At 38.0% G+C, this 16118-nt stretch overlaps 1 protein-coding gene across 9 annotated transcripts in view; it reads left to right on the forward strand.

Annotated features, from left to right (window-relative positions):
• Window positions 1-16118, forward strand: part of Rbm6 (RNA binding motif protein 6) — a 120081-nt gene that overhangs the window by 34845 nt on the left and 69118 nt on the right. For 4 of the 9 annotated variants that reach the window (XM_075964667.1, XM_075964668.1, XM_075964670.1 and 1 more), the window contains exon 6: window positions 11859-11932. The exons of the other annotated variants lie outside the window; for them this stretch is intronic. In XM_075964667.1, coding sequence (XP_075820782.1) covers window positions 11859-11932 — 74 coding nt within the window. The remainder of the gene's footprint in view (window positions 1-11858; window positions 11933-16118) is intronic. 9 annotated transcript variants of the gene reach the window in all.

Genomic DNA, 16118 nt, shown 5'->3' on the forward strand with positions numbered 1-16118 from the left:
TAGTGAGACCCTGTCTCAAAAAGAAAAAAGAAAAAAATTAAAAAAAAAAAACTGAGCCAGGCGGCAGTGGCGCACACCTTTAATCCTAGCACTGGGAGGCAGAGGCGGGCGAATCTCTGTGAGTTCAAGGCCAGCCTGGTCTACAAGAGCTAGTTCCAGAACAGCTAGGACTGTACTGTTACACAGGGAAACCCTGTCTCAAAAATCCAAAAGGAAGAAAAAAGGAAAGAAAAAGAAAAACTGAAACAAAAACAAAACTAAAAATGTACCCCTTTGGGGGGGAGGGGCAGGGTCTCAGCTATGCCTCCCTGACTGTCCTAGAATTCACTATGTATAATGTGACTGTCCTTATACTCAGAGAGATCCATTTACCTCTGCCTCCTGGTGTTGGAATTAAAGGTGTACAGCACCATGCCCAGCCCCTTTTGTCTTTTGGACTAATACGAAACCCTAGAAATCACTTTTTTAAATTTCAGTTTTATTATTAATGTGTGTGTGCATAGGTGTGCCATTGCACATATTTGGAGGTCAGAGAACAATTTTGTGGAATCTCCTACCATGGGTACTGGGGATCAAGCTTAGGTCATCAGGATTGTGTGGCAAATTGCTGAGCCATCTTTCTAGCCCCAGATTACTTTTACTAAAAAAGAAAGGAAAAAAAGTTTGACAAATGTGGTAAAAAGAAGTTTTGGGGGAAATTTTAATGGAGGTTATTTTATTTTTTTTTTAAAGTTCATAAACATTAAGGGTTTATTTTTTTAATATTTATTTATTTATTATGTATACAATATTCTGTCTGTGTGTGTCTGCAGACCAGAAGAGGGCAGCAGACCTCATTACAGATGGTTGTGAGCCACCATGTGGTTGCCGGGAATTGAACTCATGACCTTTGGAAGAGCAGGCAATGCTCTTAACCACTGAGCCACCTCTCCAGCCCTTAATGGAGGTTATTTTGAGATTGATTCTTGCCTTGTGTGACAGTCAATACTTTAAATCCTATCACCCAGGAGTCAGAGGCAGGCAGCGCTCTGTGACTTTGAGACCAGCCAGGGCTATATAATGAGACCCTGTCTCAAAAACAATCAAAGACAGTGTTGAGGGTCATTTTGTGCTAGGACCAAGACAATGGAAAAGGTGTTTATAGATCATGTATTTTTTTCCTAGTCAAAATTAGGAGATTTTTGTAGCCTATATAGGAAGCAAATATATTTTCATATGCACTAGAACTCAATGAGGAAATTCATACTGTCTTGAACTCTTAAAATACTAATGCTAGGGCATATTTGAGACTCGGTGCCATAGAGGCAACTCTGTTCTTTATTTCCTGATTGTGCTTTGTATAGAAGCAAAGAAGGACTGATAGATGTTATTGCATCCCAGAAACCACTCTATAGAAATTATCACAGGTAGGAGTGGTGGTTCACATCTATATCTATAATCCCAGAACTTGGGAAACTGAGGCAGGAGATTCTTGTAAGTTGAGGTCATCCTGGGCTACATAGCAAAATTCTGTCTGGAAGAAAACTAAAGAAGCAAAAAAAGGAGTTAATCATTTCTACTCCACATATTAGATAACAAAGCCCAGAGACATGTGGCTTGACTGTGATCACGTGTGAGTTAATTGTAGTTTTATGTCAATGTTCAGAACTATAACTTAACTATAACTTACTTTTATGTTGCCTAAGTTATGATGCTCATTCTGATTGATGTGGCATTGAATGAGCCAAATGCTATGCTATTATTTGTTTGGGGATACAGCAATGAAAAGAAGACTTTTGTCTCTATCTGGGACTTCAGTTGTTTGGTCAGTTTGCTGCAGGTGATCTTCTCTCTTGATCCTTCTGTTACTCTATTCTTTCTCCTGGGATGAAGTGTGTTTTTGCCTCGAGAGAAACAGGTTTACAAAGATTTTTATCCCCCCTTTTATTTTCTGATTGGTTGTTTTGTGCACGGTAGGTGAGTGAGTAATGGTGGAAAAGGAGTGAGAATATGATTTGAATGAGATCACTGACTTTAAAAAAAAAATAACTGCTCTCCTTTGACTTAATTAGTATCTGGAAATAGACTTTGCTTATTTCCTCTCTTCTTGACTCATTCATTAGATTATGGTCTCTAAGTAGGACATTATCCTCCATTGTGTTCACACTGCCAATGTATTAAAAATAAATCGAGTAAGAAAGTTTTCTAATGGTTGTTCTGCTGGACCCATTGTCATCAGGATAAAATGACACTTGTGGCTAATTTCAGATTTTGAAATAAAAGTAGTGGACTGTGGCAATACCTACCTATAATCTCAGCATTGGGTAAATTAAAGCAGGGGGGGTTATTCGGTTGGAGGCCATCTTGGGTTGTGTAGTGAGTTCAGGACTAGTTTAAGTAGCCTATATAGTAAGATCTTGTCTCAGAAAATGAAGAAGGAAAACTGAACATTTTTTCCTTTATTTTTATTTTTTTTTTTGTGTGTGTAGTACAGAGGAACAAACACAAGGTCTTAACACTAATCCACATCCCTATGTCTTTATTTTCTCTAAGTAACTAATTGGTCCACATGGAAAACTAAATAAAATAGAACCATATGCAATTTGAGAAACTTAACCAGTATATCTGTATATTTTCCTTATTTTATTGGCTCTATCCAGCAATCCTTTTTAAATTATTTTTTTAATTTGCATTGGTGTTTTGTCTGTATGTATGCCTATGTGAGGGTGTCTGCTTAGCCCCGAAATAATCATGGAGAAACTGTATTAATTAAATCACTACTTGGCCCATTAGCTCTAGCTTCTTACTGGCTAACTCTTACATATTAATTTACCACATTAATATGCATTAATCTTTGTATTGCCATGTGGCTGTGGCTTACCAGCTAAAGTTCTTGTGGCTGTCTCCTGTGGGGCTACATGGGTTCTCTCTGACTCTGCCCATCTTTCTCCCAGCATTCAGTTTAGTTTTCCCCACCTAGTCCTGTTCTACCCTATCAGGCCAAACCAGTTTCTTTATTAGCCAATGGTATTCACAGCGTACAGAGAGGAATTCCACATCAGGTGTCAGATATTGAAGTTACAGACAGCTGTTTGTCATGTGGGTGCTCTGGAAGAGCAGTCAGTGCTCTTAACTGCTGAGCTGTCTCTCCAGCCCCCGCCCCCAGCAGTCCTTATATGCATAGTTGAATGGAAGCAAACTAGAAATGCTCTTAAAATGTCAAAGTGATGAGTTTCATATGGACCAATTTCATTTTCCCAGAAGGTAGTTTGACATACAAATTAGAGATTTTCTTAATTTTAATAAAACAAGTTACTAGTCCTTTTTGTTGTATATTCCCATTGATTGCAATCCTGATACCTGAATCGTTTTTTTTTTGTTTTTTTTTCTAAAATTATTTACCTTTTTGATACATTACTTTTCCTCTAAAATTCTCTATTTTCAGAGATGTAGGTACTGTGGAATCAAGTTCCCTACAATTTCTGTCAGTGTTTTCTTTGTTGAGTCAGGATCTCTCCACATAGCCCTGGTCATCCTGGAATTCACTATGTAGACCAGGCTGGCCTCTGTACAAAAGGACTATCAAATCATGGCACAGAAACTTGGCCTAGCTTGGGCGCATTCTGGCTTTTTTTTTTTTTCTTTAACTTAAATTAACCTGTTTCTCTACCTTTTGCCTCAGGGCTTTTTACCTTTTTTCTGTGTGTCCTACTTTCACTGCGTCTCATGCCTGTCTTCCTGCTGGAGCCAGGCATGTTCCTCTCTTTCTCCCTCGTTCTCTTTTCTTATTATTCTTCTGAGTCTAGAGTCTTCCTATTTATTCTCTCTGCCTGGAAGCCCCGCCTATCCTTTCTCTGCCTAGCTATTGGCTGTTCAGCGCTTTATTAGACCAATCAGGTGCCTTAGTTAGGCAAAGTGAAACAAATGCAACTCATCCTTACATAATTAAACACAGATTCTTATATCATTAAACAAATGCAGCACAAACAAATGGGACACATCTTTACACAGTTAAAATAATATTCTACAACAGGCCTAAAGTTTAGAAATATTCCTGCTTCTGTCTCCAGTACTTTCCTTCTATAGAAACAACACTTTTGTTTAGAGAAAAAGTTTTATTTAAATCAGATTTCAATAAAATAAACAGCAGCTCCCACAATCCTGATTTCTTTAAAATCCTAGAGAGATGGTTCATTGGTTAAGAGTACTTTCATGCCTTTAATCCCACACTCTGGAAGCAGAGGTAGGGAGTTCCAGGCCAGCTAGAGTTACATGGTGAGAGCCTGCCTCAAAAAAGAATGCTTGTATACTTTCAGGAGACCCAAGTTCAGTTCCCAGCACCATAACTTCCAGTTACTCAGCTACGGGGGATCTGATGCCCCCCATGGGTACACACAAATACACACAAAAAGAGAGAAGAAACAAAAATCTATAATTTTAATCCTCCTTTTGCATTTCATAGTTGTCATGTCAGTTCTAGTATTGTTGAAGTTCAACCAATAGACTCTTAAATAGGAAATTCATCTGGGTTTATGTCAATTGAGGTTTTCTAGATAACTTTGAAGGTAGGGCTGCCTATCTCATTTATTTAAACAAAATGTTTGTTTCAAAATGTGGGCCTATCCCTTGCCCCTCATTGCCTTCTGCAGCTAGGAAAACTGGTCCTAAGAGTGGGAGAGCTGACCCTGCCCCTCACCAGCTGCAGCATTTAGGAGAGTGGGCCTTACACCTCACTTGGGCAACACAATAGAGTTGACCCAGTTATTGGGGCTGCAGGTGATCTGGCCAGAATGTGCCTTGGGAGATTTTGGCCCTACACACCCATACCATATGGTGTAGTGGGCAAGGGAGAGATGCTCTCTCCCGTCCCCCACCCCTTACTGCTTGTGATTCGTGGGAGAGGTGGCCCTGAGTTTTGAGAGTGGGAGATTTGGTTCTGCCCATCACCAGCTGCAGCAGTAGGAAGATTGGGCCCTGTACCTCAGCCAGGTAGCACAATAGAGCTGACCCTGTTGTTGGGGGCACAGGTGAGCAGGATGGGGTGGGGGCAGGAGCAGCATGAGAGCAGGAGTACTGATTCTGCCTCCCTCATCTGCCATGTGGTGGCATGGGTGAGGGAAAGACGCATGCCCTCTCTCCTTGCCAACTGCTGCAGGCAGGAGAACTGGTCTCACGGGGTACCTTCCCTGGGCAAAACAGTAGAACTGACCCTGGTGATATGAGTGTGAGTGAGCTGGTCCTAGGACATGAGAACAGGAGTACTGGCCCCACTCTTTGCTGCCTGCTGCAGTGGGTGAGCTAACCAGGGCAGTGCTGGATAGCTTGCCCTGATGGTGTTGATGAGGGGATACTGGCAGGTTGACCAGTTTAGCTAACATCCAGGTCCAGAACCAGGACTATGAGTTGGCCTACCCCAACCAATATCTACCTCATTTATGAACTGCTGGAGCATATAAAGGGGTCAGACCTGCAGATACAAAGCTTCAGGGTCTCCATGACACAGGGCAGCAATTAAGATATCTAAGAGGAATTCCAGTGAGGGACCTAGTAAGAGGGTGTAGCAGAAGCCAGAGGCCTCAAACGAGACTCATTGCAATGTACATTTACAAGTAAAGATGAATGGACTAAAGGGTACTATAGCTTCTATGCCAAGACTTTCTTTTCTTTTCTTTTTTTATGTTACGTTTTTTGATTTTTTGTTTGTTTGTTTGTTTGTTTGGTTTAGTTTTCATTAAATTTTATTTTTATTTGGTAGGGACATGTTTACAAGGGCAGAGAGTAGATATGAAAGGATGGAGAAATGAATGGGATCAGAATACATGATGTGAAATCCACAAAGAATCAATAAAAAAGTCTAAAAGATGGGCCGGTTGTAAACTAACAGTTGACTTAAACAAGCTGAGATTGTGTTTGTTAGCATTGTAGAATCAATGTCTTTGAAGCAATAGAGACTAAAGAGTTAGTTTTGGGTTGGGTTGGATATTATTTATCAGGTCTTTGTTTTCTTTCTGTACCTTATAATCGTCTTTAACTACCTAATTAATTTTCATAGATACTTTTTGGTTACTAAATGATTAATGAAGATGGATAAGATGTGTGTGTATATGCGTTGTGATAAGACTGTCACAGTTCTTGTATAGTGCTCAGAGGACAACTTGGGGGAATTGGTTCTCTCCTTCCATCATGTGAGTCCTGAGGTCAAATTTAGATCTTTCTAGCCAAGATTTGAAAGTGTCACCTTTTTAGAGTTTCTTTCCCCTGTTTTTATTCTTCTTAGCTGCCTAAAAACGCAAAAGAAATATTTACATTTCTAGAAGTTCTGTGCATTTAGGTTAGAAAATGGAGTCAGTTATGCTTTTTTTAGTAGCCATATATATAAATACAAACGTCCTTTAGCCTACCAAGATGTCTTCCCAGAAAAACAGCATTTTTAAAAGGTAATAAAATAGACGCTTTGTTACTTCCTTTGGTAAAAATCTATTTGTGGAATTGTTAACAGTTTTTACCATCTTGAGTCCAAATAATTCTTTATGGGTTTAAAATGTTACTTCTCTAGGTAAAGCAATTATCTGTGATGACTAGAACTTTTTTTGTGAATTTAGATTAACATAATTGTAAAATCTGGGAAACAAGAAAACCCCAGTTTATTCTATTATAGCAATACAATCATTTTGTTTTGTATACAATTGTATTGCATTAATTCATTTTCAGATTTTTGTATAATTATCTGTGGTTTCTTGAATCCTGCCTCCCTCTCCTACATTCCTGTTTTCCTTTTCACTGAATCATCATGGAGGTGGGGATGAGACCTGGCTAAGACTTCATTTGGTTTCTAATTCCAAGTTTCTCTGAGTGTGAGCATTTACTATGCTGGTTGTGCTTCTGTTATTTAAAGTGATATATTTTTCATACATTGTGGCCCTTAAATGCAAGCCAACCTCTTCATCTGGTGTCAGCCAAAGGAAAACTGATCTGTTGCAACGCTGGAGGAAAAACTGGCAATGTTGGATTTACCTATGTTGAAAGATGGTATGTTGTTCTTCATCTTGGGCTCTCCAAGTATAATTTTGACAGTGCATGGTTTTTATCTTATATGCCGATTTTTGTCTCTAACTTCTGAGTTAGATTCAGTTTGTATTTAATTCCAGTCTTTTTTGTATAATTTACATAATTATCATTGAGGGTGTATTAATTTTTAAAATTTTAATTGCTCTGTAATTCCATATTGCTACATAATTTTATAGCCATCTTTTATAAGAATTTCTAGTTTTTGTCTTTTCAGAAAGATTGTGGGTACCAATAGAGTTTTTTGTTGAGAGTGAATACTTTTAACTTGGCTTCTTTAGGCCCACTCACCTTGATTCTGCTATCAGAATTGAAATAGGAGTGACTATTGTGCTGCTAATTTCAGTATTTCTTTATTATAGAAAGGGCTTGTTTGTTCTCAGGTGTGTGAGACTCATCCTGTATTAAGGCTGAAAAAAATTAAATTTAAGATTTCTTATTTAAAACAATCTTAGGGTCTTGTTACAGAGTGAAAGACTACTGAGGAGGCTGGGGCAAGAGAATAGCAGGTTTAAGCAGTCCAGACTACATACTGAAGTTTAAGGTCAGCCTGGGAGCAAGGAATAGAGGTACTCTCCTGTAATCATAACACTCTGTTGGTAAAAGCAGGAGAATTACTCCAAATTTGAGGCCACACAGAGCTGCATAGCAAGACCCCTGTCTCAGAATGCTAAAATAAGTAAAACAAAACAAAAATAAGTCAGCCTGGGCAGCTTAGCCTTGTCTGAGAATTAAAATACCAAGTGGCTAGCCCTGAAATTATAAACATACAAACAACACTAAATGGACTCAGCAGGTTGTATTTAGAGGTTTATGTGCTTAAATATGTAACAGCAGCAAAGCAAAACAGGCCCTGAATTTGAGTGGGAACATGAGGGTGGGGCATGGAAGAATGTAGAGGAGAGGGGAAAATGTTGAAAATGTGTTCTAATTTTTAAAAATTTTTGAATGAGACAGACTGATGGGGTGGCTCAGTGGATAACGGTGCTTTTCACAAAGGTTGTTTATGCCATCCCTGAGGCCCACGTGCTAAAATGAGAGAAAATGATTTTTATTTTTTTTTTATTTATTTTATTTATTTTTTAAATATTTATTTATTTATTATGTATACAATGTTTTGTCTGTGTGTATGCCTGCAGGCCAGAAGAGGGCACCAGACCTCATTACAGATGGTTGTGAGCCACCATGTGGTTGCCGGGAATTGAACTCAGGACCTTTGGAAGAGCAGGCAATGCTCCTAACCACTGAGCCATCTCTCCAGCCCCCGAGAAAATGATTTTTAAAAATGGAACTCTGAACTGTAAAATTAGGATAGAGAATTTTGCCTTTAGATAGGTGCCGTGGCACATGCTTTTAATCTCAGCACTCGGGAGGCAAAGGCAGATGGATCTCTGAGTTTGAGGCCAGCCCAGTTGGTCTACAGAGAGAGTTCCAGAACAGCCAGGGTCACACAGAGAAACTCTGTCTCTAAACACAAAAATCAACAACAAAAGTTGATCTCTGATTCCCACATGCATGCAAACACACACACTGTAGTTTTTTTTTTTAAGTAGAAGAATAAGATTAGATTGATACCTCAGTTGTATAGCTCTTACCTAGCACGTGCCAGCATTCAAATCTTCATACTGAAAAAATGAAAGAGGATACAGTGTGGTGATTAATGGTATCCATTTGAATCTGAACTGCTTGGATTTAAAAGACTTAGCTCTGTTTTTGAAACTAAAGTGTATTTGAGCAAACTACTTATCCTTTCTTTGTTTGTTTCCCGTGAGTAAATAGTAATAATTACCTTTATGGTATTCTTGTGGGAATTAAACCAGTATATTTAAAGGATTTTGTAATAGAACCTTGTTTGTAACAGGTACTATATACATTGTCTTCTGGCGATTTCTGAAAATCTTTATGATACAACTGTAAAGTTTGAATGCAGAGAATGCTTGGAATCAAGATTGGGAACCTTAAACAACCCTATATAGCTAAACTTTATGTGTTCTTTTGATAGCTAAACTTTAATGCAGAAGAAACTTGAGTGGTAGGCTTGTGAACTTCACATGATTTTAAATTGATATATATACACAGATGTTCATTGTGCCTCCTATAAACTACATATTTTCCTTTCCAGTGATTTTGGTATCAAAACCTTCTTATTCTTCAACAAAGTATGAATGTTGTCATGATTTATCTTGTTCTTCCCACAGAGTCTGTTTTCTTCTGGGCCACAGTGTTTGCCTCTTTAAGCATAGCAAGAAAAGTTAGGGCTTTGCAATCTGGTATTGGTTCTCTATGTTTTTTTTTTTTTTTTCGTTTTGACACCTGTGGAGAGAGTTTTGTTTTACATACTCTTGTGCACTCCTTTGATAATGTTTTTAATGGTAATCAAAGCATTCAAGAGAGCATCTGTGTGATCCATGGCTACCCCTTTCTAGTTATGGACATGCTTTTGAGTATTCACAGTAGAAATTTGGTGACAAAAGATATCTATGTTCCTTTGTGTTATTCTTTGGTGCTTCAAAAGAATATTTAGAACCATTTAAAAATGTAGAATGTCTTACGTATATTTTTATAGTATATAGCATATTATAAATATACATATATCTCAAACTGACTTTGTTTAGAAAACTCCACTTGAAAGTAATTGAATAACAAAAAATTTTTTATGATTAACCAGTTGTATACAAATATGTATACTGAAGTGTGGTATACTAATAGGAGGAACCTGATTTTGTGGTAAGTTTAGACAAGTTGGAGTTGTCTATAACTGTAATATTAGGATAGAGAATTTTGTCTCTAGGTAGGTGTGGTCGTGCATGCCTTTATTCTCAGTACTCTGGAGACAGAGGAAGGGAGATAACTGTAAATTCAATGCCAATCTAGTAAGTTCCAGGCTAGCTGGAGTTACATGGTGAGACTCTTTAAAAAATAAAAATAGAAATAAATTCTCTATCTCTCAGCCTGGAGTAGTGCTGAGGTTTTTACAAACTTTTGTTTTTTTCTTTCTGGTCACTTCCTGTAACTCAAAATAAGGATATACATCATTGTATCATTGTATGGCAACATTTGTAGTTAAAATAATTATCAAGTCTAAAGTCATCACTATCATTAAATATTTTAGATCAAATTTGGTGTATTTTTAAAGGTTTATTATTATTTTTTAAAGAATTGAAAAGATTTACTTTATTGTTTTATATGTATGAATGTTTTGCCTGCAAATATGTCTGTGTACCATGGGTGTGTCTGGTGCCTATTAAGGTCAGAAGAGAGCATTACATCCCATGGAACTGTAGTTACAGAAAGTTGTGAGACACTATGTGGGTACTAGGAACCTCCGCTGAGTCTTTGGGAAGAGCAAAAATTTGCTATAGGTGAGCTAGCTCTCCAGCCCTTACTTTATTTCTGACACAGGGTTTCACTGTTTAGTCCAGGCTGACTTTGAGTTGCAATTCTCTTGTGTCAGCTAAAATGATAGGCATGTACCACCCAGGCCAACTTCTTTTTGTCTCTTGTTGGTAGCAGACTTTAATTCTAGAACCTTCTACACCACTGGGTTAGACTCTAACCAAGTTACTGTTTGTTTTTTAATTCTTTTTCAAGACACTTTCTCTATGTAGCCTTGGCTATGCTGGAACTTGCCCTGTAAACTATGGTTTTGGATACCTTCATTCAATGAGTATCAGTTTCTTCTTGTTGTATCTACTTTATGTTTAAAATCCACATAGGTTTTATGTTGTGTTCTTTCCCTCTGTTTATTTCTCATCTGAATAAATCACATCTATTTTTTCTATCCATTTGCATAGTGTAAGTTCTAGAGGTGAGCTTTTTATCCAGTGAGAAAATGGAGGAAGCATGGAAACCACATGTGGAACATTGCAGTGACAAGTGTATTTTTGCAGTCATATGGTAGCAGTATCAGGAACTATGAGACAGGTTAATAAGTAGAGTTTAGCAGCTTGTAAATCCCATAATTTTCCAGTGTCATAGATCGTTAGAGCCTCAGACCTGTGCTGCAGATAATGCTTTTTCATTGTTAAGGTGGAAGGCATTTGATAATGATACCTAGAGTTATTGAACATGCATTGATTACTAACAACTGCCGTCTTTCCCTTTGCTTGCTCTACCATCAGCTTTTTGCATGTAAGCACAATTTTGGATCAAGTTATTTAATTTATGCTTTTATATCTTTCTCCTTTCATAAAGATTTTAGCTGGTTTTGGACCTGAGTTTGAAATGGGGAGGGGTAGAGTGGTGGTGGTAATGGTGGTGGCTGAAATGGTCTGTTCCTTGTCAACTAGAAGCCTACTCTATATCCAAATAGAATAGTCACATTATTCCATCAGCACTTGTCTTTGAAGGTGGTTTCTGCTTGAAGAATGGTGACTCTTAGCATAGCTTTGGAGTAATTGGTTCTCTTCCTTCTCTTTGGATATATTATTTTTTTCAGATTCTTTTCTGTTCTTGTTGGCTGTTTTTCCAGAAGATTCAGCCTGTCATTAAAATGTTTTGGATCACACTTTCTGTGGGAATTTTCTGTGAAATTTCTGGGATTACCCTTTTCTGATCAGCAGTGAGAAGAGGGCAAAGAATCTTCTTAGTTAATAGGAAAAAAGCCATTTGGAATGAATTTCAAACTTCAGAAACACCCAGACTTTTCCTTCAGTACTTTTTCTGTTTGTGGAAGCACCTTTGCCTAGTGTCGAGGGGTGGGGATAGGTGGGAGGGCTTGTGTTGAAGGGATTCAGAACAGGGGATATAAATGTGTCTTTTATGTTTGCAAGGCACTAACACCACTCCCGTCTGTATTTAAATGCTGTCCCCAGGTTACGACTATGGCTATGTCTGCGTGGAGTTTTCACTCTTGGAAGATGCCATCGGATGCATGGAGGCCAACCAGGTTGCTTTATACTTCGGTCAAATGATGCTGAAAGGATATATATTTTAATATATGGGGAGGGAGGGTTTCAAATAATTTCACTTTGGAAAGGTACAAGAAACCAGTTGTGCAAAGGAACTTTTTTTAAAAGCTGGGAAATTTATTTAGAAGAGTTAATGTGTACAGGGTACATTTAAGAAATTAGGTTCCAGTTCTAGTTTGACTTTGTTCCAGAGACCGTACATGGGAAATATGACAGATCTGGAGTGTTTCCCTCTGAAGTGTGATAAAGATGTGTAGGTTCCTGATGCAGATGATCCTCTATTGTCTAGGCTCTCAAGGATCTGCCTGCACAGGAATTTTAGGTCAATCAGTGGTCATTCCCAGACTTAGGATGAAGGTCACACTAATGGTGATTCCTGTGGCTCTAAGGTTCCTCTTATATGTGTTATATTTGAAAGAGTGGCATTGAGGAGAAAAAAGGAATGGATAGTTTGTGTCTGTCTCATTCATTGTTCTTTGCCAGTTGGAGTTTGTTTCAAGTCATTGGCTGTTCATAGTCAGAGCTGGTGAATATTGAGTCTGCATTCATGTTTGAACTTTCAGGAGTTACTCAACTTTCCACCTGAAATTGTAATCTGCATCTAATTGAACACTGGTTAGTGGTTTGGGAAGGAATTGCTAAACAGATTCCTTCTTGTTTTTTGTTTTTTTGTTTTCTCTCTCTTGGGAAAATTAATTTGGTTTGTCTCAGATCCTCTATCATGTGATGGGGGACGCATCTTAAGGATGTAGTTTGACTGTTAGATATCTACTATCTATACTTAGAAGGTTCTGCTAAAGGAGAGTAATTTTATAAAAATTTTTTCTATAGCCTAGTGCTTGCTCATCAACTTGGCTCTACTTAACATGATTACATGATTCATGGCACTTACTACCCCTCTGGCTGACTTGGAACTTACAGAGATCCATCTGTCTCTGTCTCCTGAGTGCTGAAATCAAAGGCCTGCACTACCATGCCCAGCTTTTTTGTTTACTTCTTTGAGGGGAGGGATTTTCCCTTATTAAAATGGAGATAGTATTGTGGGTTGTTTACTTATTTATTTTAAGGCATAATCTCATTCTGTAATCCAAACAGGCCTAGAATTAATTGTGTAATTTAGGATAGATGTGAACCTTTGGTAGTTCTCCTGCCTGAGTTTCTAAGTGCTGAGATTAGTTATGAGCCACTATCTTAATTTGTTTTTTTCTTGCTGTGACAAAGTATCATGACCAAAAGCAACTTCAGGATGAAAGGATTTATTTCAGTTTACAGTTCATAGTTCATTATGAAGTTCGAAGTTGGGCAAAAATTCACACTGGGAACCCGGAAAGCAGAAACTAAAGTAAAGACTAGAAATGAATGATGCTTACTGGCTTGTTACCCATGACTTGTTACCCATGACTTGCCCAGCCTCTTTTCTTATACTATCCAGTACCACTTAACCAGGTGTGGCATTGCCCCCAGTGAAATGGGTCCTCTCAAAGCAATCATTAAAAAAGAAAGAAAGAAAGAAAGAAAGAAAGAAAAGAAAGAAAGAAAGAAAGAAGGAAATTGTCCTTCCATGGTGGCACTCACCTTTAATCTCAGCATTTGGGAGGCAGAGGCAGGCGGATCTCTTAGTTCGAGGCCAACCTGGTATACAAGAGCTAGTTCCAGGACAGGCTTGAAAGCCACAGAGAAACTTTGTCTTGAAAAAAAGAAAAAGAAAAAAAAAAAAGAAAGAAAGAAAAGAAAAATGCCTTACAGAATTGCCTTCCAGCCAGTCTTATGAAGGGTTGTTTTGTTTTTTATCCCTATTAAGTTTCCTTCTTCCCTAGGTTTGTGTCAAGTTGACCAAAAAACCAATTAACAGCCAACATACCTTTCTCTAGAGAACACTATTGATATATTCTAGCTTAGTAGTAGTGTAAGCACTTTCTGCTATTCAGTCACCACAGAATAATTGGATGGAGGGCCATATCCCTTCACTTAATAGGATTCTTATTGCCTGTCCATCACTAAGTCAATAAGTATTATCAGAAATTGTGTTACTTATAATTTTTGAGAGAAGAATGAAAGCTCTAATCTGTATGATTCTATCCTACTAGTCTCTCTGAAAATGAGAATATTTATTTAATTCATAAGCAATTTGCTTTTAATAATCTTTTATCATTGTCTTATTTTGGAGTAGTTGAAATATAAATGGGCGGACCATGGCAGATGCATCTCTTTTGTACTGTTCTTTCCTAAAGTACTGTTGCTTTTTTTAATTCACTATTTTGTTGTTGTTTCTTTTTTTATTATTGATTTTTATTGAGTTCTACGTTTTGTTGAGCCTCTCCCCTCCCCTTCTGCCCTTTCCCAAGGACCCCATGCTCCCAATTTACTCAGAAGATCTTGCCCTTTTCTACTTCCCATGTAGATTACATCCATGTATGTCTCTCTTGGAGTCCTCATTGTTGTCTAGGTTCTCTGGAATTATGATTTGCAGGCTGGTTTTCTTTTTTTTTATGTTTAAAAATCACTTATGAGTGAGTACATATGATAATTTTTTTTCTGGTTCTTTCTGGGTCTGGGTTACCTCACGCAAAATGATGTTTTCTAGCTCCATCCATTTTCTACAAATTTCAAGGTGTCATTTTTTTCTGCTGTGTAGTACTCCATTGTGTAAATATATCACATTTTCCTTATCCATTCTTCAATCGAGGGGCATTTAGATTGTTTCCAGGTTCTGGCTATGACAAAGAATGCTGCTATGAACATGGTTGAGCATCCTTTGTATGTATACCCAAAAGTCATATTGCTGGGTCTTGAGGAAGATTGTTTCCTAATTTCCTGAGAAATCGCCACACTGATATCCAAAGAGGTTGTACCAGCTTGCACTCCAACCAGCAATGCGGAGTGTCCCCTTTATCCCACAACCTTTCCAGCATAAGTTGTCATCAGTGTTTTTGATCTTGGCCATTCTTAAAGCTGTAAGATGCAATCTCAGAGTTGTTTTGATTTGCATTTCTCTGATGACTAAGGATGCTGAGCATTTCCTTAAGTGTCTTTCAGCCATTTTAGATTCCTTTTTGACAGTTCTCTGTTTAGGTCTGTACTCCATTTTTTAAATTGGATTATTTGTTCTTTTGATGAGTTAGTTCTTTGTATATTTTCAAGATCAGTTGGTTGTTGTTGTTTCTTAAAAATAAGTTTATGGGGCTGGAACAATGGCGTAGTGGTAAGGTGCACTGGTTGTTCTTCTAGAGGACCTGGGTCCAATTCCCAGCACCCACATGGAGCTCACAATCATCTCTAAATACAGTTCCAGGGGATCTGATACCTTCACCCAATGTACATAAAATAAAGCTTAAAAAAAAAAAGACTAGTTTACACAATATAGAACATAGTGACCTGGGATTCTACGGTAAACCAAGCTGGCCTGGAACTGAGAGAGATCCATGTGTCTCTACCTCCTTAATTAGAAGTAAAGGCCTGCACCACCATGCCCAGCTTATCAGAGCTATTTTTAATCTTAAAAAGTATCAACATTAGCTGGGAATATAGCTCAGTGATAGAAATACTGCCTGGCATGCACAGGGCCCTGGTTTCAATTCTTAGCACTCAAAAAGGGAGGGAAATAATAAGAGATATAAAGCATTCTCTATCCCAACAAAAAATCCTATCTATAAAATATCTAGTCTCTTAAACAGTATTGTCAGGTGGAACTAGGGAATCATTCTTTACAAACAGGTATTCTGTTGGACCTTTGGGAAAATGTTCATTTGTGCTAGCAACAGTTAAGAGAAGGTGGTTTATAGATGTCTTTTCCATCTTCTTTAGCCATTCAGTCAACAATTTTTATGGTTCCCAGGTCCCCTAGTGATTAAGAAACCAGAAAAACTTACGAACAGAGCCATTACTCTTCTAGATTCGAAATAGTATTGCAGGTGTGGCGGTCATTATGAAGGAGTGCCTTGTGGTGCTCTGTTCTGAAGTGCAGTTAAGATAGCCCCTATCTGGGTATGGTTGAGTTCACCTGTAATTCCAGCGCCTGGGACACCTAGGGTAGGAGGATTTTTAGGCCATTCCAGGATACATAGTAAGATTCTGTCTCAAAACAAAGCAAACCTCAAAACCAAGCTCTATCTTTTAGGAACCTGTAATCTTATACCTAGAAAGGAGGAAAGGCTTATTTAGGCT

The sequence above is a fragment of the Microtus pennsylvanicus genome, chromosome 3 (assembly GCF_037038515.1).
Source record: "Microtus pennsylvanicus isolate mMicPen1 chromosome 3, mMicPen1.hap1, whole genome shotgun sequence".
In the NCBI taxonomy this organism is placed as follows: domain Eukaryota; kingdom Metazoa; phylum Chordata; class Mammalia; order Rodentia; family Cricetidae; genus Microtus; species Microtus pennsylvanicus.